At 41.5% G+C, this 21,281-nt stretch overlaps 1 protein-coding gene across 4 annotated transcripts; it reads left to right on the top strand.

Annotated features, from left to right (window-relative positions):
- Positions 1 to 15: 15 nt before the first annotated feature.
- cbx1a (chromobox homolog 1a (HP1 beta homolog Drosophila)) lies at positions 16 to 20,383 on the top strand. Of its 4 annotated transcripts, none has more exons than XM_029635583.2 (6): positions 16 to 202; positions 2,909 to 3,067; positions 14,718 to 14,892; positions 17,410 to 17,593; positions 17,718 to 17,812; positions 17,922 to 20,383. In XM_029635583.2, exons 2-6 carry the CDS (start codon positions 2,959 to 2,961, stop codon positions 18,064 to 18,066), a joined length of 708 nt encoding a protein of 235 aa, XP_029491443.1. In that variant the 5' UTR covers positions 16 to 202; positions 2,909 to 2,958; the 3' UTR covers positions 18,067 to 20,383. The 4 variants fall into 4 exon arrangements, with proteins under 4 accessions (XP_029491443.1, XP_029491440.1, XP_029491441.1 ...); XM_029635580.2 differs by lacking the exon at positions 16 to 202 and adding an exon at positions 374 to 591; XM_029635581.2 differs by lacking the exon at positions 16 to 202 and adding an exon at positions 665 to 919.
- The last annotated feature ends 898 nt before the right edge of the window (positions 20,384 to 21,281 follow it).

Below are 21,281 nucleotides of genomic sequence, written 5' to 3'. Positions count from 1 at the left end.
ATGGAGGAGGAGAAGAGAAAGTCTGCCAATCGCTTTCACTGGCTGAAGTCAGCGACGACGACGACGACTTGTTCAGGCTTCCACAACTGTTGGTGTCATAGGTTATTGAATTACTACTGCTTTCTAAAATGTGACTTTTTTTAATGGTAAATTCATCAATCAATCCTGGAATTCTAGAGAATAGAACCAAGTACAAGACATTGTAAGTAAAGTCATTACTCTACTCATTGACATGCTGGACCAATAACTAAACATTGAAAATAAAGATCATCAAACATCTCTGAGTAATATGTGTATAATAGAGAAAAGAAAGAAAAATAAAATGTTTAAAGACTTCATCTCCCATGGTGCAATACAATAACACGCTGCGTAGCCACGCTCGGCCGGAGTTGGCGGGTACGAAGGAGGCACTGGATGGCTTTTGTCTGTAGCTTTACGCTTAAACGAGAAGAGTATTTTTAAAATAGAGTTTACAAGCTGATATTTATATAAGATACGCACTAAAATTGTTTAGATAAATCATTGGTATCCGTTTTATAAAATTAACAACATTTCCGACCATTCATTCATTCGAGTCAATTCTCTGTAAAGGTAAGTGGCTAGTTACTTCACCATAGCCTTCTGCGCATTAGCGGTTTTCTCTCTTCCCCCCCCCCAGCGTTAACCTTCTATTATGCACAATGCGTGATAAGCACATTTCAATAGGCCAATATATTGACCCTGCAATGTGCATCTTGCTACGTTGTTGCATGCGGATTCTGATTTTGAGTATTCACTTACATTGTTTTCGCGCGAGGTCGTGTAGATTGCTCGTGCTATGATTCAGGTCAACATGGACGACCAACGTTAGTCATTCCGTCTCCAGAGCTCTGGGGGGAAAAACCCCTAGCACCACCATGTGAAACGGCTGCGGGAACGGGTTGGTTAATACATTGCAATTGTGTGTAGTCCTTTGCAGTTACCGTGTTTGACCATGTTGTTATTTTGTTGCATTGCGTGATTGCCCGTGATTATTGATGCAGGAAAACGATTAGGTTGCTACATTTCATTGCCTTCTTTCGAGCAGGAATGTGTCTCGTCGAATTGGCTAATCATAAAAGAGAGGAAACGTGCGGTAGCAAAGAAATGACTGCTTATGATACAAATATATTTGCATCGATTTACAAGTGGCTACATTTGCATCATTTATTGGCATCGTCTGTTAACGTTAAAGCCACCAGCGAACTGCAGCGTGCACCTAAACTCAATTCTACCCAAATAGGGCAATGGAATCAGAAATCAACACCTTCTTGAAATTACTTAAATTTTTAAATAAGCTGTTGAATTGCACATCAACGTTGCCATTCAAATGCGTTGTTTAGCCTACAAAATATGTCCTATTTAATTATGTTTTTAATAGATTTGCGTTGTCAGTGTTTGTATTATAGTGATGTTTTACCTCAGCTTACCCCAATGTTCAGTTAAGGGGGGGGGGGGGTGGTAAGCGTTTTCTTGGTGTTGTGTATTCTAAAGGATAAGAACCAGGATGTGTGTGCCACCCCCCCCTTTCTTCCTCCAGACCTTCTTGTTCTCACCATGTTGTTTTCTGCCAGTGGTTTGTAGTGATTGTGTGCTTTAGTTGATTCGACTGTATGTGGCATTACTGTGCGTTGATGTCTAGATTTGAAGCTTGACCCCTTCACATTTAAGTCATTTAGCAGACGCTCTTATCCAGAGCGACTTACAAATTGGTGCGTTCACCTTATGACATCCAGTGGAGCAGCCACTTCACAATAGTGCATCTAAATCTTTTAAGGGGGGGGGGGGGGGGTGAGAAGGATTACTTTATCCTATCCTAGGTATTCCTTAAAGAGGTGGGGTTTCAGGTGTCTCCGGAAGGTGGTGATTTCACCTGCTGAGTCTCATGTAATGTTATGTGTTTGACTGCATGATTGCTGGTCTGATTGAAATGATTGTGCTTCTGACATTTTAAACTTTCCTACGATATTGGCAGGTGTGCATTAGTCTACACCAAGTCAAGGCTACAGCCCAATGGAATGTTCATGAACTCGTGTAGTCCCTACCCCCTGCCTAGATCATGTATTTGAGATGGGTACCAACCCCTAGGTCTCTCCTCTGGGAATCGCACCAACAGTGTACCATCATTTAGACTAGTCATAAATATGTCTCGAAATAGTGATGACAAACTGAGAGTGATTCTCGTCAAATGTGTATTTGTTTGCATTAGTTGCAGACTTGCAGTACAATCAATGCATGCCAGCTCTTTTAACAGAAACATATCGCCGCTCCATGCGTTTAGTACTGACCACATAGTAGGAACTGTAGTCAAAGATAAAATAAACTTTAAAAAACTGACCCAAGATAGACCACAGCCTGCTTTCCAATCGGTGCAAATGAATCATAGGCAGAACAAGCAATGAGTTTGGTAGAGCCAAGCACGAGCTAGCGAGATCTTATTGGCGCTTTCTAGTATGTATTTGCATATTTCTGTTAGGGAGAGCCTAGCAAAGGATAAAGTTTACAGAAATTAGTCCATTCTGTTTGTAACAGATTCTAATTTTGGTCACAACTGTATTGAGATCAAATGTTTTATAGATGAGAAAATTAGCAGGATGATGGCCAAAATCTATCTCGCTCCATCTTCTCCCACTTGCCGACCACTGGTCTTCCCCTCATCACCATATTTGGTGGTGAGTGGAAATGCCAGCTGGATGCTTCAAATGTATACATCCGATGAAACATCTGTCTCATTGTTCTATCTGTGCTGTAGTGGTATGCATGCATTGCATGTTAGAGACGACTGAGAGATGAAACCATGTGTTCTTCTTACCAATGCCATTTTCTACTTCCATCTGTGATTTCTCCCTTATGCCTCTGATCCATGACCCCCCCTTCTCATCCTGTTTAGCTCTGTTGACAAGGAACCCACTGGTTCCACTGCCTCCTCCCAGCCTGAAAATGAGTGAGCCTATTGCTACCGCTACAGAAGCCCCTAGTGATGTGATCCCCAGTGTTACTACTGGTGTTACCACTGAAGGTGTAGATCCACTTTCTACTGATGCAAACGGTAATCCATTGTTTCTGTTTTATGAATGCCATAGGGTTGGGTGGTGGACTGGCCAGCTTCGGCAGAATTTAAATGCACACAAGTGAAAATTCACATTTTTTGGGGGGGGGGAGGTGGTAAAAGACAATGAACATAGCTTACCCATGATGTCGCACAAGGATTTAAGTTGATCGCCTTAGTCAATGTATGATTATATTTTGGCTTGAAGTGGGAAATCCGAAGTGGTATCTACTTTCCGTGTCATTGCCATGTGTTTTCCCCTATGAGATGACGTGCTAATACTTTTCAGTCTACATTTTTTTTTTTCAGGGCTGGGTTTTTATTTGAATGTTACAATCAACTAGCTTGGCATTTGTTTAATAATAAGAAAAACCTGGAAAGTTAGGTGTTGTTTTTGCATCTCCACATTTTTACCAGCAAATTATCATAATCTATTGGAGAATTTGTAAGTTTGACTTATTTTTTTTAGCTAGTCTGTAAAAAAAAACAAAAAAACATTTTGGGACCCTGATTCCCCCGTCGCCCCAAGTTGAATGGTTTTGACCACTAAAGTTTTGGGTGAATTCGTTTTGCAAGGCACGGTGTGCGGGGTTTGCTCTTTTTCGACCATTCCATGGTCCTTAGAAGAATTCTCTGTCCACCTGCGGCAAGAGAATGTTTCCCATTGCTTCACAACACGCTCCACTGCTTTGATTGGTGCAGCTAGAAACCACAATATCCTATAATGAACATTTCAAGGAACTTGTTATATATTTTGTTGTGTTACATTTGGATTGGTGTTTCGTGTCCGATGCACTTAGGATGTGGTTGCATTTCATTTGCGTCTTGCATCATGAGCAAAGTCATTGAAGTCTCATTTCACTTCCTCTGTGAGAACCATGAGCACGGGCTGATTTTGCTTGGCTGTAACGCAGCCAATGCCTGTTTGCAGCCCACCAACCAAATATTGCACTGTCCGTGTCCATTACAATGTAGAAAAACATGTCTCTAAACCTTTCATAGTTATCCATATTAAAGGAGCTTCAACTTAAAACTTTCTATGGTGGATCAGCAGTCACAATTTTATGGAAAATCCCAGAACTTTGGAGACTACAATAGATGGCGAAGTCAAAGATAGAAACCACTATCTGTGGTGAAGTTTTCTGTAAATGTTAATGACAAATCCAGAACCAGCCCTAGCCACTTGGCTAATATTTTGAATACGGTGTAGTTAAAAATACCTAGCAACAACCGATAACATTAGCTAGCTAGATAAGGTTAGCTAGAAAAGGCTAACATGCTAGCTAGCTAGCTAGCTACACTGACAGCAGTCAGTGCCATATTTGTTGATGTTTCTCCACTCCATGTGGAAATCACCTCTGGAAGATCTCAATTGCATAATGCTCGCATCCTCTCCTCGTCTCCTTCGCAAAACCCATTGGAGGATAATGTCAGAGGGGAGAGACCACTGGCTTTTTCATCCAATGGGTTTTGAGAAGGAGAGAGGATGCAAAGATTATGCAATTGAGATCTTTCCCTCTGCATTCCTACTCACCTCCAATTCTTGAATATGTAATGTAGCCTGCATCATTCTTCAGAAGTTGAACCTAAACAAGCGCTTCTGCTCTAGAACAGGAATTACCTCAATATTTTTGCGTGTGGCATCCAGAGGATTCTCTCTGACTTGGCTGCCCACCTTGACAAGATTAGGGGGATATGTGCTAGGCTTGGGCGCTATCCAGATTGTCATACCTTTATACCAACATTGCCATACTGGGATATTCGGTATACCGGCACTGAACACAAGGGCCGCTGTTTTCAAACCCCACTGATACTCTGTAATCTGAAGGTTAGCAATACTAACAAGTACATTTAAAATTCCATAGAGAATGCTAACTAAATGCTAACAAGCACATTGAAAACATTTTGTACAGTTTCTGACCTAAACTATACAAGTAACTCAAATGATACACAGGTTGCTGCACACGAATAACAAATATTAGCCAGCAAGGTTCTTGATCCAGGAGGGGATTCTCAGCTGTTATCAAGTGAATGCTTGATTTTGGAAGAATCTAACCACTTAGCTAGATAGCTAACAAGCTACTGAATTAGCAAACCAACACACAACTGCAGAGCATTTAGCACATTTAATTTTTTATATATATATTTTTTTAAAGTAACCTTTTTTACTTAACTAGGCAAGTCAGTTAAGAACAAATTACTATTTACAATGACGGCCTACCCCGGCCAATGCTGGACCAATTGTGCGTCACCCTATGGGACTCCCAATCACGTTCGGATGTGATGCAGCCTGGATTCGAACCAGGGACTGCAGTGACGCCTCTTACCTTGAGATGCAGTGCCTTAGACCGCTCCACCACTCGGGAGCCCTTAATAGTTATAAGATATCTAGTTGGCAAACATTTAGCTGTGAATTCCATATATATTATATCACCTGTCGCATGCTGTACGACAGTGAGTGACTCACAAGGCTCCGGTCTCGTCTTTTGTGTGCTTGTAAACAAACACCAAGTGACTGGGGACTAACGTAAGCTTCATAATAATGTGACAGCTGAAATGAACGCAATGTTATTTTTCTCCGAATTTGTTGCACAAGTTGGCTGCCGATATTTACTTAAGTAGCTACAAATATTCAAATCTATTAAAACATTTTCAAACAAATAGTTTAAATTAGGGATGCACGATATATCGGTGAACATATCGGAATCGGACGATATTAGCTAGAAATGACATCGGTATCGGCCCAATGTCTAGTTTAACGACAATGTGAAAGATGTCAAAGCTGACGTGCATATTTGTATAACTTAGGTACATGACGTAATGACGCAACGTAAAATTTTGCGCTGAACCTGCAACACCGCATTCCTGACCTAGCCCACAATGTCTGCTGTGTGGATCGAGCAGACAACAATTTGAAAGAGTAAGTCATTTCAGCGAGACAACTCAAAGGCGAAATACATTAATGCCAAGATAATGGAACTCATTGCTCTTGACAATCAACTGTTCTCTGTCGTGGGTGATGTTGCCTTTCGTGACTGGTCGAGCACCGGTACACACTGTTACCAAGTGTGCTATTGTTCAGATGTTGCCCTACCGGAGTTACACAGTAATAGTGTCACTGCTATTTGCTTCACAACATACTATGGAACGCGGGTTCGGTCTTTGCGTGTCAGAAAAGAGATATGTCAAAAAACACTGTTTTGACAATAACACTATTTGACTCGTTAAATAAGCTTTTAATTTGACAAGTCAAATAACAGTTCTATTATAGAATGTTGTGTGTTCTAAATTTGCAAGTGCAAGCCAAGCGCCACCACTAATATCAGTAGCACTGTCAAAGCTGTACAGAAAAGTCTGCAAACACCGGCCACGAAACGATGTGTTTACAATATCGCGTTAGTAAAAAAGCATTTATTTGTTCAACCGCAACTTCTGGGGTAGCTAGCTTAGCTTTAGCTTGGTACCTAGCTAGCACCAATACAACCAGTCTGAAAACAATGAACAGTAGAAACTGCAGTCATTTTCACTATTCTTAGCAATGATTTCGGTATCCTTGTAAGTATTGTTGTTCGCTTATTAAAATTGAGTTCATGAAAATAAACAATAGCTTGCCAGCTACTTAACCCTGTTGCCCAAGGCTAACGTTATAAGCAGCCAGCTAGCTTCATCTGGCTAGAGAGGCTCGACCTGACCGGGTTATGTGTTGTCAAGTTAGCCACAATAAGGATTAGGCAGAATAGTGGAATTTGCAGTTTGCCTTCAAAGTAAAAGTACCTATTTGAAAGTGATGCAGATGGTGGATTCATGCCATATTTAGACTAGATAATGTTAAACAAGGTTGGAATGTGAAGCAATGAAATGGGTTATCAGTCTACTCGCTGACACCCACAGAACCCAACTGTGAAGGTTTTACTCAAATATTAGCGTTGTAGCTCTTATTGCGTGACTGTGACTGTGTATTGACGTTCATACTGCACTGTACAGCTTTAAAGGATTGTGGATCAATGAAATGGGGTAACCGGCTACTCTATACCCAATATATTTTTTCCCAATGTCCTCCTCAGTTATCAGACTCCAAGACAGTATTGTTTTTCCTCAGGAATAGTGTTCAATACACATAGGTTGACAAGAAATCTGTCTCAATTCACAGTTTTTTCAGAGTCCTGCAATAAGAACTACGATGCTTAATGCTCTCTCGGTGTCACTGAGTAGACTGATACCTCATGTTATTGATCCACAATCCATAGGTAAGGCTGTACAGTGAAATATGTATGCCCCCAATGCCACTCTAAAGTATAATACATTGTGTGATTTAAACAGATTTTTATCAAATTAACAAATTGTCTTTTGTTTTTATATAACAACATTCTAACCTCATTTAGCATGATCTATTCAATTATGGCATAATTCTACTATTTGTATGCATTTGCATCACTGTCAGTAACTTTTATTTTGAAGGCAAACCGCAGTCCACTATTGTGGTTAATCCTTATTGTGGCTAGCTTCACATAGATGGGTCAAATAAGAGCTGTCTTATAAATTAGGGTTATTTTAGATGACACCTAGCTATATAGTTAGCTAACTATAGCTACTGAAACAGAGTGTCGTTTTGATATGTTTTTGGGGAAGAACATTGTTTAAATCCGTGAGCTAGCTAGCTTTTTTAATGACCGGCACTGTAGATGTGCGAGACAACTTTACCAGCATCATAGCATACGTATCGGTGAATCGTTGTGACGTGAAATACGAGTGATCGTGTAATAACTCAAATTATGAACATGTTAAATTATTATGTGACATGCAGTCCTATTCAGGTCCAGATTGGTCAACAAGCTTATTTGACACGTCAAATAGTGTTATTTGACATATCTTTTTTGATATGCAAAGACCCAAACAGTGTTCTATAGAAAACCTGGTTGAGAATGAAATGACTGAACAACATAGCAAGTAAGTGAAAGAAATAGGTTTTGATGATGTTTTACTGGTAATGGGGATATATGCAAATGCCAACAAAATAACTTTTTGGTCAGTGTATGTGTGTGTGTGTGTGTGTGTGTGTAACCTTTAACTAGGCAAGTCAGTTAACTTCTTATGGTATAGGGGACGGTTGCGTCCCACTTGGGCAAAAAAACAAGGAAAATGCAGCGCGGCAAATTATTATTTTTTAAAATAAAAATCAAACTTTCATTAAATCACACATGTAAGATACTCAATTAAAGCTACACTGGTTGTGAATCCAGCCAACATGTCAGATTTTAAAAAGGCTTTTCGGCGAAAGCATTAGAAGCTATTATCTGATGAAAGCACAAAGAGGGTAGCATATTTCAACCCTGCAGGTGCTACACAAAATGCAGAAATAAAATATAAAACATGCATTACCTTTGACGAGCTTCTTTTGTTGGCCCTCCAATATGTCTCATAAACATCACAATTGGTCATTTTCTTCGATTAATTCCGTCCATATATATCCAAATGTCCATTTATTTGACGTGTTTGATCCAGAAAAAAAGAGCTTCCAAAAAACGCAACGTCAAAATATTTCAAAAGTTGCCTATTATGCCAAAATATTTCAAACTACTTTTGAAATACAACTCCAGGTATTTTTAAACGTTAATAATCAATCAAATTGTAGACGGGTCTATCTGTGTTCAATACAGGAAGACAACAAAACAACGCTACTTTTCACGTCTTGCGCAACTCTCAACAGTGTTACCCAGCCTTATATGTACTGCATTGTGTCCACCCTCCACACACATTTGTCAACTATGCACTCATCTGTTACTGTTTGCTTTGATCATCATCCTTTACACAATTTCGTTTGTCTTCAGATTTCAGATATCCAGGAATCATAAACTCAGCAAAAAAAACATCCTCACTGTCAACTGCATTTATTTTCAGCAAACTTAACATGTGTAAATATTTGTATGAACATAACAAGATTCAACAACTGAGACATAAACTGAACAAGTTCCACAGACATGTGACTAACAAATGGAATAATATGTCCCTGAACGAAGGGGGGTCAAACTCAAAAGTAACAGTCAGTATCTGGTGTGGCCACCAGCTGCATTAAGTACTGCAGTGCATCTCCTCCTCATGGACTGCACCAGATTTGCCAGTTCTCGCTGTGAGATGTTACCCCACCTGCAAGTTCCCGGACAATTCTATGGGGAATGGCCCTAGCCCTCACTCTCTGATCCAACAGGTCCCAGACATGCTCAATAAGATTGAGATCTGGGCTCTTCGCTGGCCATGGCAGAACACTGACATTCCTGTCTTGCAGGAAATCACACACGGAACGAGAAGTATGGCTGGTGGCATTGTCATGCTGGAGTATCATGTCAGGATGAGCCTGCAGGAAGGGTACCACATGAGGGAGGAGGATGTCTTCCCTGTAACGCACAGCGTTAAGATTGCCTGCAATGACGACAAGCTCAGTCTGATCCTGTGACACAACGCCCCAGACCATGACAGACCCTCCACCTCGATCCCACTCCAGAGTACAAGCCTCGGTGTAACGCTCATTCCTTCGACGATAAACGCAAATCCGACCATCAACCCTGGTGAGACAAGACCGCGGCATGTCAATGAAGAGCACTTTTTGCCAGTCCTGTCTGGTCCAGCGACGGTGGGTTTGTGCTCATAGGCGATGTTGTTGCCGGTGATGTCTGGTGAGGACCTGCCTTACAACAGGCCTACAAGCCCTCAATCCAGCCTCTCTCAGCCTATTGCAGACAGTCTGAGCACTGATGGAGGGATTGTACATTCCTGGTGTAACTCGGGCAGTTGTTGTTGCCATCCTGTACCTGTCCTGCAGGTGTGATGTTCGGATGTACCGATCCTGTGCAGGTGTCGTTACACGTGGTCTGCCACTGCGAGGACGATTAGCTTTCCAACCTGTCTCCCTGTAGCGCTGTCTTATGCGTCTCACAGTACGGACATTGCAATTTATTGCCCTGGCCACATCTGCAGTCCTCATGCCTCCTTGCAGCATGCCTAAGGCACGTTCACATGGATGAGCAGGGACCCTGGGCATCTTTATTTTGGTGTTTTTCAGAGTCAGTAGAAATACCTTTAGTGTCCCAAGTTTTCATAACTGTGACCTTAATTGCCTACCGTCTGTAAGCTGTTAGTGTCTTAACCACCGTTCCACTGGTGCATGTTCATTGTTTGTGGTTCATTAAACAAGCATGGGAAACAGTGTTTAAACCCTTTACAATGAAGATCTGTGAAGTTATTTGGATTTTTACAAATTATCTTTGAAAGACAGAGTCCTGAACAAGGGACATTGTGCCCTTTACTTTTTCAACGGTGCAGTTCGATCGATTATGATTTTTCAACGCCAATACCGATACCAATTATTAGGGGACCGGAAAAAAGCCGATACCGATCAATCGGCCGATTTGTTTTAAAATATTTTGCATTATTTAAAAATATATATATATATATATATATATTTTTAATTTGTAATAATGACAATTACAACAATACAAAATGAACACTTATTTTAACTTAATATAATAAATCAATATAGCCTCAAATAAATAATGAAACATGTTCAATTTGGTTTAAATAATGCAAAAACAAAGTTTTGGAGAAGAAAGTAAAAGTGCAATATGTGCCATGTAAAAAAGCTAACGTTTAAGTTCCTTGCTCAGAACATGAGAACAAAGAAAGCTGGTGGTTCCTTTTAACATGAGTCTTCAATATTCCCAGGTAAGAAGTTTTAGGTTGTAGTTATTATAGGAATTTTAGGACAATTTCTCTCTATACGATTTGTATTTCATATACCTTTGACTATTGGATGTTCTTATAGGCACTTTAGTATTGTCAGTGTAACAGTATAGCTTCTGTCCCTCTCCTCGCCCCTACTTGGCTCGAACCAGGAACACATCGAAAACAGCCACCCTCGAAGCTGTGTTACCCATTGCTCCACAAATACTGCGGCGGAACAACCACTCCAAGTCTCAGAGCGAGTGACGTTTGAAACGCTATTAGCGCGCACCCCGCTAACTAGCTAGCCATTTCACATCGGTTACACCAGCCTAATCTCGGGAGTTGATAAACAGCGCAATACTTTAAGCACAGCGACTAGCTGCTGGCAAAACGCACAAAAGTGCTGTTTGAATGTATGCTTACGAGCCTGCTGGTGCCTACCATCGCTCAGTCAGACTGCTCTATCAAATCATAGACTTAATGATAACATAACACACAGAAATACGAGCCGTAGGTCATTAATATGGTCAAACCCAGAAACTATCATCTCTAAAACAAGACGTTTATTCTTTCAGTTAAATACGGAACTGTTCCGTATTTTATCTAACGGGTGGCATCCATAAGTCTAAATATTCCTGTTACATTGCACAACCTTCAATGTTATGTCATAATTATGTAAAATTCTGGCAAATTGGGCAGCCCAAACTGTTGCATATACACTGACTCTGCGTGCAATGAACGCAAGAAAAGTGACACAATTTCACCTGGTTAATATTGCCTAGTCTTCAAAGTTCGCGAACGAGCCAGGTTCGCAGGCAATATTAACTAAATAAGCAGGTTTAAAAACATATACTTGTGTATTGATTTTAAGAAAGGCATTGATGTTTATGGTTAGGTACACATTGGAGCAAGACATTCTTTTTTTGCGAATACGCACCGCATCGATTATATGCAACGCAGGACACGCTAGATAAACTAGTAATATCATCAACCATGTGTAGTTAACTAGTGATTATGATTGATTGTTTTTTTACAAGATACGTTTAATGCTAGCTAGCAACTTACCATGGCTTCTTACTACATTTGTGTCTCCTCGTGGAGTGCAATGTAATCAGGTGGTTAGAGCGTTGGACTAGTTTAACTGTAAGGTTGCAAGATTGAATCCCCGAGCTGACAAGGTAAAAATCTGTCATTCTGCCCCTGAACAAGGCAGTTAACCCACTGTTCCTAGGCCATCATTGAAAATAAGAATTTGTTCTTAACTGACTTGCCTAGTTAAATAAAGGTGTAAAAAAAAAAAAGCGGTGTCCAAAAATACCGATTTCCGATTGTTATGAAAACTTGAAATCGACCCTAATTAATCGGCCCATTCCGATTAATCGGTCGACCTCTAGTGCAGTCCAGCTCTTTAACATTATGGTCCAAGCTAGAGGTGGATTTATAGTTTCAGAAACCTTGGTTATTCTCTTTTTGGGATAGTCTTTCATCTATCTGTAGATGCTCTATCAGTAACATTTAAACAAATGATCTGCTAAGCCTAACCTTAACCTTTATCCTAACTCTAAACGTAAACTTTACCCTAACCCTTATTTTAAACCTAACCTTAACCTTTATCCTAACTCTAAACGTAAACTTTACCCTAACCCTTATTTTAAACCTAACCTTAAGCTTTATCCTAACTCTAAACGTAAACTTTACCCTAACCCTTATTTTAAACCTAACCTTAACCTTTATCCTAACTCTAAACGTAAACTTTACCCTAACCCTTATTTTAAACCTAACCTTAGCATGCAGTTGCTTATCAACAGATGAACAGTTTGTTGATAGACCATCTGTAGATGCTCCACAGATTCTATCCAAATAAACTGACCGAAACCTTTCATTGGCTTTGACGCCTCTTATCCTTTGCCCAACCTGTATATCTGTCTATATGTCCTTGAAATGTTCAATCCTTGGGTCAAGTCCCCATACCGGACACTTTAAATTTTAAAACTACCCTAGCAGAATACCAAACTAATTTAACTCCCTCTAAAAACAAATCCACGAGGGTCAGTTGGAGGATCTCTCTTTTGAATACAGAAACCCATTGCTATGGTTTGGTTATATTGACAGCTACAAAAAAAACAATTGAAAGTGGATCAGTCAGATGTTAGTGATTCAGAGCCAGAGATCTTGAGGCACACTGAAGCCTATGTCAGAGAGCCCGTCTCTGCATAGTCCTCTACAATTCCATGAGCTGTAATGAAGAAAGGGTTGGCAAACAGGGTTGATAATTAAAAGGTATGAAGGTTGCAGGGACGAAAACTAGTTACCTTTCGGCTGTAAGCCTATGAGTGATGTGCGTTTGGAGCAATACCGGCTGTATCAAAGGCTCAGCCAATGGTTTTACATAACATCAGAATGCAGCGCAGCAAGCGACTGCAGAGACAACCAATTTGCGAGTTTCAACATCTGTGCGTGATCTGGAAAGACCGCATAGAGTAAAAAGGCAGTTACAGCAGCTCGTCCCCAGAACGATAACGAAGAGGTAACGTTAGGTGAGCTGCCTGACCACGGAGACGGGGGTGAGGAGGTGATGATGCCTACCTCATGAGCTGTATCCGAAAACCAACTGGCATTTGGAAAGTTTGAGGTGAGGTAGAAAGTGGGGTGGAACAAGTATTATTAGCATTGTTAAGTATCTTGCTAGCTGGATCAAATTCTCCGTTAGCTAGCCAGATAAATGTTGAGCAACATTAGCCAACTTAACTGATCAAATAATTGAGTTTAATGTGTGAAAGTGAGCTGGCTAATAAAGTCTGCAACATCAGATGAGCTAACATTAGTAATCTAACCAATTCGCTATAGTATTAACTGGTTTACGACTCCTTGCAATTCCTCACGTTGTGTTAACGTTGCTTACTGGACCCTGGTAATCTGTGTGAAATGTTAACGAACTAACCACTATCTATTAACGCATGTTTTCCCTCTACAGTATGTGGTTAATTTTCAGCATGAGAGAATTAGGTGAGAATGAGGCATTGCTCGTTAAACAAGTGGATTCAGGGATCAAGTGTAGCAGGGCCTGGCTTAAGCTGGATGCCACTATAGAGGTGAAAGGAACACTACACACCTCCCTCTTTCTCACTTTTTCTGGCACATTGTAGAACAGATGTCCACATGCAGAAAGTGTATGATGTGCAATGTAGCCCAAATACATTGCTTTTGTTGTGTTGAACTTGCCAGTAATGTGTGTGTGAGTGAGGGGGGATTATATATATTTTTTTAACTCAATGAATGTAATTTTTGCACACATGTAGCCTTGTGCACTTGATCATCTACTATAGTGGCCAATATAATAGAGCAAAAATAGACTGCCTGTTTGTTTCATTCTATTTCTACTTTAAGATGTTTTTTCCCCAACTGCAATATAGGTGTGTGGTCACAAGTGTTCTATTATAAAGGCTGTCATGGCTAACTGCAATATTACTGTATAGTTTTTTTTCTCACGACGGTAAAGTCTAGGCAACAAATAACATTGGATTGCTTTCTTTACATGTTTTAGCTGTGAGTCACATTAACCACTTATTTTACACAGAGACTGATCCTGTAGATCATTCTTTGTTGTGTAATTAGTTAACCTGCCTTCCTCCTAGCACAGATTTTTTTTTGCATGTTTCAATGCAATTTTTTTGGGGGAGTCACCTTTTTGGGCCCTCACCAGTTTGCATCCCTGAGGTTTCCATGCTTGAACTGCTGCTTAATTGCAGAAAATACATGCTTTGCCAATCAAAATACAAATTAAGTCCAACAAATGTCTTTGGGACGATTCCCACCTGTGTAACATGACTCAACCTGACCGTAGTGAAGTGTGACCATAATCATTCGAACTTATATCCGTGAACAAAGTCTATGATGTCTAACCAAACTGTTCTGCACTCCTCCCCTTCACCAGAGCCTCCCAAGGAAGAGGTCAAGTTGGCGGCAACAGCAGGCAAGAAGCAGACCAAGAAGAAGGTGGAGGAGGTGGTAGAGGAAGAGGAGGAGGAATATGTGGTGGAGAAGGTGCTGGACCGACGGGTGGTAAAGGGACGCGTTGAGTTTCTGCTCAAATGGAAAGGCTTCTCAGAGTGAGTGAAGAATGTAATGCTTGTAATGCTAGTCACATATACACTAAGTTGGCATACATTACATACAATCCTGTGTACATTTTATTGGTTTATAATTTTTCATATTTTTATTGGTACCCATGGGGTAGTGTAGCTGCGGGTCTTGTCACCATGCAACAGGATTTGTCATGCCCTCTGGATCTGAAACCGGCCGGGCATATTGTTTTCCGTTTTCCTCACAGAGCATGTTGTGCAAGGTCAACAATGGTTTCCACGGTCTCTGTCTTAAGACGAGTGGTCGTGTGGAACACTTGCCAGCGGTTGGCAAAGTACAGTGCATTCGGAACGTATTCAGACCCCTTTACTTTTTCCATATTTTGTTACTTGATGAAGCAAGATCGTGTTTTTAGAAATGTATACAAAATAAAAAAAACTATCACATTTACTTAAGTATTCAGACCCTTTACTTAGTACTTTGTTGATGGACCTTTGGCTGTGATTGCAGCCTTGATTCTTCTTGGGTATGACACTACAAGTTAGGCAGACCTGTATTTGGGGAGTTTTTCCCATTCCTCTCTGCAGATCCTCTCGAGCTCTGTCAGGTTGGATGGTAAGCGTTGCTTCACAGCTATTTTCAAGTCTCTCCAGAGATGTTCGATTGAGTTCAAGTCCGAGCTCCTGCTGGGCCACTCAAGGACATTCAGAGACTTGTCCCGAAGCCACTCCTGTGTTGTTTTCGCTGTGTGCTTAGGGTTGTTGTCCTGTTGGAATGAGAACCTTCACTCCAGTCTGAGGTCCTGATCACCCTGTAGCAGGTTTATCAAGAATTTCTGTACTTTGCTCCGTTCATCTTTGCCCCGATCCTGACTAGTCTCCCAGTCCCTGCCGCTGAAAAACATCCCCACAGCTTGATGCTGCCACCACCATGCTTCACCGTAGGGATAGTGCCAGGTTTCTTCCAGCTGTGACACTTGGCATTCAGGCTGAAAAGTTAAATCTTGGTTTCATCAGACGAGATAATCTTGTTTCTCATGGTCTGAGTCTTGTTGCCTTTTGGCAAACTCCAAGCTGGCTGTCATGCCTTTTACTGCAGAGTGGCTTCCATCTGGCCACTCTACCTTAAAGGTCTGATTGGTGGAGTGCTGCAGAGATGGTTGTCCTTCTGGAAAATTCTCCCATCTCCACAGAGTAACTCTAGAGCTCTGTCAGTGACCATAGGGTTCTTGGTCACCTCCCTGACCAAGGCCCTTCTCCCCCGATGGCTCAGTTTGGCTAGGTGGCCAGCTCTAGGAAGAGTCTTTGCAAGTCTCTGGAATGATTTTAGAGACTGTTGCATGTCCAATACAAATGGTTGTCTCTTAGGCATCGTGACAATCTAATATCAAACATTTAAACATTAGGACAGCTATCGCTCGCCAGTTGCCAGGAATGCCGTCTTTTGAAGTTAGTATCTTGCTTCCCGATTAGAGGGGCCACCAACTCCACCAGCTGGGAAAGATTATAGAAATGGGCTACATCACCCAACTTCAGCTCCCGGCAAAAGTTTGCGTAGGCTCCTTTAGGGCCCTCTAAAAATGATTATTATTTTATACCTAATTCCGTTAGTCCCCCCACACACACACTTTTGAGGTCTGGGAAAAATCTAAGACATTTACATTTTTGGGTGTAGATACGCTTTATTCAAGTGTGCAGTCTGGCACCAGCAAAATACCTATAGCACACAGTATTTCAGATTTGTTAAACAAATCACTACTGGATTCTTGCAAATAATACATTCTGCCAGGTAGGCACAGAGTACTTTTGTAGTTAACATTTAAATGAGAATGTTTTTGGGAAAGTCTTTCCATCTGCCAGAAGACGGTTGTAAATCACATCATCGCTAATGGCTTTGTGGTAGACAAACGCGCGCACACGGGCTTTCCCGCACCGCTGCCTCTTCTAAGTTAACGGAAAATATGAATCCCGTAGGCTATTTGTTCAGGTCTTTATTATAATCTTGGGTAAATAAATGTTCTAATAAATACAATACATTTAGTTGATGTCCTAAGTTCAATACATGTTTGTCGTTGAATTCCATTTTAATGTCTGGATTCTGTCCGGGTTCTCCATATGGTAGATTTTATAGGGCCCTACTCTTTGGGCTTGGCACTGCATAATCCAAAGCCTGCTACCTAATCTCATTTCCTTTTGGTTGGCTGTTTTTGCTCTTGTTGGTTGCTCTCATCGTTCGACAAAAAGTCAATAGCCATCTCAAACACTTCCAACTTTTTCTGGTCCATGTTGACACAGTGACTTGCTTGGTTGGTCTTCAGCTGCTGTATATTTGGCATCTGTCTGTTTTACTACTTCGTCTTCCAGTGTTGCGGTGGTAGTCCTTGCCACCCTGGGCCCTGCCCCTTTTTTTTCATGCACATTTATAACATCGGACTGATCTCAATTGTTAGTTGGGCCATGGGCTGGGGAATGGGGGGGTTGAAACGGAATCTGATGGTTGTAGCCCAGGTATAAATGTACCTTTTTACACTTTGTTTACCACAGTGAGGACAATACATGGGAACCACAGGACAACCTGGATTGCCCTGACCTGATTGCTGAGTACATGCAGAATCATCATAACAAAAAAGAAAGTTACAAGAAAGAGTCTGGTGGCAAGAGGAAAGCTGGTGAGTCTGACACAGAGGCAGGGGGTGAAGAAGGCAGGCCCAAGAAGAGGAAAGATGAGGTGAGAGCCTGTACTGCGCTTCAATATTAAAGAACATGCCTGAAACTATAGACCGTGAACGTAGTCCTGTACTGAACCTTCTCCCCCTTCTCTCTGTCACTCTCCTTATCTATCATTCTTCCAGGCAGAGAAGCCCAGAGGCTTTGCTCGTGGACTTGACCCCGAACGGATCATTGGAGCCACAGACTCCAGTGGAGAGCTGATGTTCCTCATGAAATGGTGAGTTCTGGGCAGCATTGGGATTTTGACACTTTTCGCTATACGTTACTGGGAGAGTGGGACATACAACTGGTTTAAGTGGGTTCACCCTTAAATTCTGTCTCCACAGGAAGAACAGTGATGAGGCAGACCTGGTGCCGGCCAAGGAGGCCAACATTAAATGTCCACAGGTGGTCATATCCTTCTACGAGGAGCGTCTGACATGGCACTCCTACCCCACTGAGGAGGAAGAGAAGAAGGATGATAAGAACTAGCCACAGGTCCAGGATGAAGGAGAAGGGGGTACAGAGGGTGGGGTTTAGAGTGGTGGGGAGGGACAGAGAAGCTGATTTGTTTCAAAAGCTTCATTCTACAAACCCGGACTGTTGAAACTAAAACAGAGGTTGACAGATGGGTGGGGATGATGGGAAGACTTGTCAAGGAGGTGGGTTGGGGGGCATGGGTAAATAGAACTCGTAAGTCTCAAGATCACTTTATCAGGCCTCACTTTTGGGTCTTATCAGCTAGGACCATGGGATATGTAGTTTTCAGTCCCTGAGCACTGAAATTGCTTTAAAATCACCAGCTCCTCTTAATGTAGTTTCGCCTCAGAAAAGCTTTTGTCGAGATACACTTTTGAGTGAGCGAGGTATCACTACAGCAGCTGAGTTTACAAAATGGAAAGGTCAGATTCCAAAACATGATCCAGCAAACATTCTCCGCTAATTCAATTGAAATAGCCAATCTTAATTTCCAGTTTTCCTGTGTGAAATGTTGAAGTTTATTTCTAGTCAGAACATTATCTTTGTACCTACACATCCCTCATCGAGCAACTTGCAGTGCTTTTTGTTTCTCTTTCGACGTTTTAAGTGTTGGCACCTGCCCTCCCTTGCCATATCATTATCATATAATGTGTAAATAGTTGTGGTTTTATTTGGTTATGAGAGCGATCTAAGAAGGATTCTATTTGAGTGTTTTGGATGTTCAGACTGGAGTTAACCTAGATTCTGGTCTTTAAGTGTTACGCATAGGTGTATAGAGTTGTGAACAATGGTGTGAAGCAGGGTTTCCGTTAGGAAAATGTGGCGATGGACATTTGACTGGCAGCATTTTAATTTACCGGACATTTGAGACATTTCCCCGACCCATATGAATTGTGTGCGTAACCTGTTTAGGGCGTACAGCCATGGTGATTCATCTGAAAAGAACATGCAAATCGAGGATGCAACGGCGTGCATCCTTACCGAATTCCAATGCTCACTTTGAAGATGTTAGAACAACTGTCCACATGTACTTGTCCTCAGCCAACAAGACGAGTTAACGAACAGCAAAAATCACCTGCCTATGTCAGTCTACTATCCCCCACAGTGGAACAATAAACCGATTTATTGGTCAGCTTGTCGTTCTGTGCGAGAAAGAAATGGTCTACACCAAACAGACTCTGGGACAGTTGTGGGACGACAGATCCCAAATTCATACAACTAGTAGGCTACATAAAACAAAACAGAAAAGTTAAAGCAACGAGGCGGATGAGAACCGATCAGAACGTTTAGCTTCAAATGTTGATCAACTATTATTTCTTCACACTTTGCGAATGTTTGTCCCGTAATGCAATTGGCAAGAAAACACTGTTCTGAGCGGCTTCATGGGATGAAAATATCCATTTGATCTCCCCTCTTAATCTAAAGATGCAACAACTAGCATGGGTTGCTAATATGACTAGGATTGTGCCTTTCACTACTGGACAATGAAAGAAAGTTGATTTGAAAACCAATAGAAAATGAGAGAAATAGGCTGCTGGTTTCAATGGCATACGGAACTCTAAATTGCCTTTACGTTTCTACGGTCGGATGTTGGCTAGGCTACTTTGAAGCAAGGGAAGACATGCCTCATAATATGAAGTAAAACATTCAGGTTTCAAACAATTAAGATAAAAAAAAAAATATGCATCCTGCCTCCATTTCATTGCTAAGTGGTGTGTGACGCGCTGAAGCCTGCATATTGTTGCCTAGGCACTTAAAATAAGTGCGCTTCTATTGCCAGTTAAGAAATTAAATAGTAGCTATTTTTAATGATGGCCATCATCTTATTTCAACACACGATTGCATTGTAAAAGCACGTTTGACTCCGGTAGCAAGGAACACGCTGTTTGAGAAGCTGTGCCAGCAGCTCCTCTGTTCTGACAGATTTTCCACTCAAATTAGGCTCTGCATCTGTGTGCATGTGATAAGATGCATAAAGACTAACGAAAAAACACACAGCAATTTAATTAGACCAAATTATGCAAATGAACCTATAGACTGATAATCTTGACCGGTCATATGTATTTGCATCGACTGGAATTTCCATCAATGAATAGGCTAAAAAACATTATTTTTCAATGGGATTTTTTTCTTCTCACCGAGAATTGTCCGGCGGCATTTTTATTTATCGGCATTTCACTTTTTTTAATCGGCCAAAAGCCGGCTATTACTAGCCAACAGAATCCCTGGTATGGAGCAACTCACTTTGTTGTAGAGCACCAGTATGACCTATGTAACCTGAGTTGTTTGTAGGCTCGTACCCATGGCTAATAAAACTTGATTGGTGTGATCCACTTTCCTGTCAGATAACATACTCTCGGAAAACCGGCAATAAGTAAGAAGCTATAGACGGGCTTTCACTCAGATTCATCTTTGGTGGAAAGCTTCATTTACTATAACGTCCACATAGTCTGTCTCGCTTTCTTGTCGAGCTCATTTACATTTACATTTAAGTCATTTAGCAGACGCTCTTATCCAGAGCGACTTACAAATTGGTGCTTTCACCTTATGACATCCAGTGGAACAGCCACTTTACAATAGTGCATCTAGGTCTTTTAAGGGGGGAGAAGGATTACTTTATCCTATCCTAGGTATTCCTTAAAGAGGTGGGGTTTCAGGTGTCTCCGGAAGGTGGTGATTGACTCCGCTGTCCTGGCGTCGTGAGGGAGTTTGTTCCACCATTGGGGGGCCAGAGCAGCGAACAGTTTTGACTGGGCTGAGCGGGAACTGTACTTCCTCAGTGGTAGGGAGGCGAGCAGGCCAGAGGTGGATGAACGCAGTGCCCTTGTTTGGGTGTAGGGCCTGATCAGAGCCTGGAGGTAGTGAGGTGCCGTTCCCCTCACAGCTCCGTAGGCAAGCACCATGGTCTTGTGCAGTACATGCTTGTGCAGTACATGCTTCCCATGTGCAGTACATGCTCACCATTCACAGGCTTCCTTGAGGTGATTGGGGCTTTTAGGAGGTTTGGCATTGCCATCAAACTGCACTGTAAATACGTGGATTTGGATTAAGGGGGTGGGAAGGGTTGGGCCCAGTCAATGCCTATGTTTGGCTGTGATTGTGAAGATGGGATGGACAAAAAAAGTGTTTTCTTGCAATGCAACCAACATAAGCCAGTAATGCAAGTGTCAAATCTCTCCCAAGAGGTATACACAGAGGTAAATGTAGTGTCTATGCCAGGGCTCTCC

The sequence above is a fragment of the Oncorhynchus nerka genome, linkage group LG26 (genome assembly GCF_034236695.1).
Source record: "Oncorhynchus nerka isolate Pitt River linkage group LG26, Oner_Uvic_2.0, whole genome shotgun sequence".
In the NCBI taxonomy this organism is placed as follows: domain Eukaryota; kingdom Metazoa; phylum Chordata; class Actinopteri; order Salmoniformes; family Salmonidae; genus Oncorhynchus; species Oncorhynchus nerka.
This window is presented reverse-complemented; position numbering and strand designations above follow the sequence as displayed.

Coding starts and splice junctions, on each gene's coding strand:
- cbx1a (XM_029635583.2), top strand. CDS start 2,959: ATGAGTGAGCCTATTGCTACCGCTACAGAAGCCCCTAGTGATGTGATC. Junction 3,068..14,717: donor ACTTTCTACTGATGCAAACG/GTAATCCATTGT, acceptor CCCCTTCACCAG/AGCCTCCCAAGGAAGAGGTC. Junction 14,893..17,409: donor AAATGGAAAGGCTTCTCAGA/GTGAGTGAAGAA, acceptor TGTTTACCACAG/TGAGGACAATACATGGGAAC.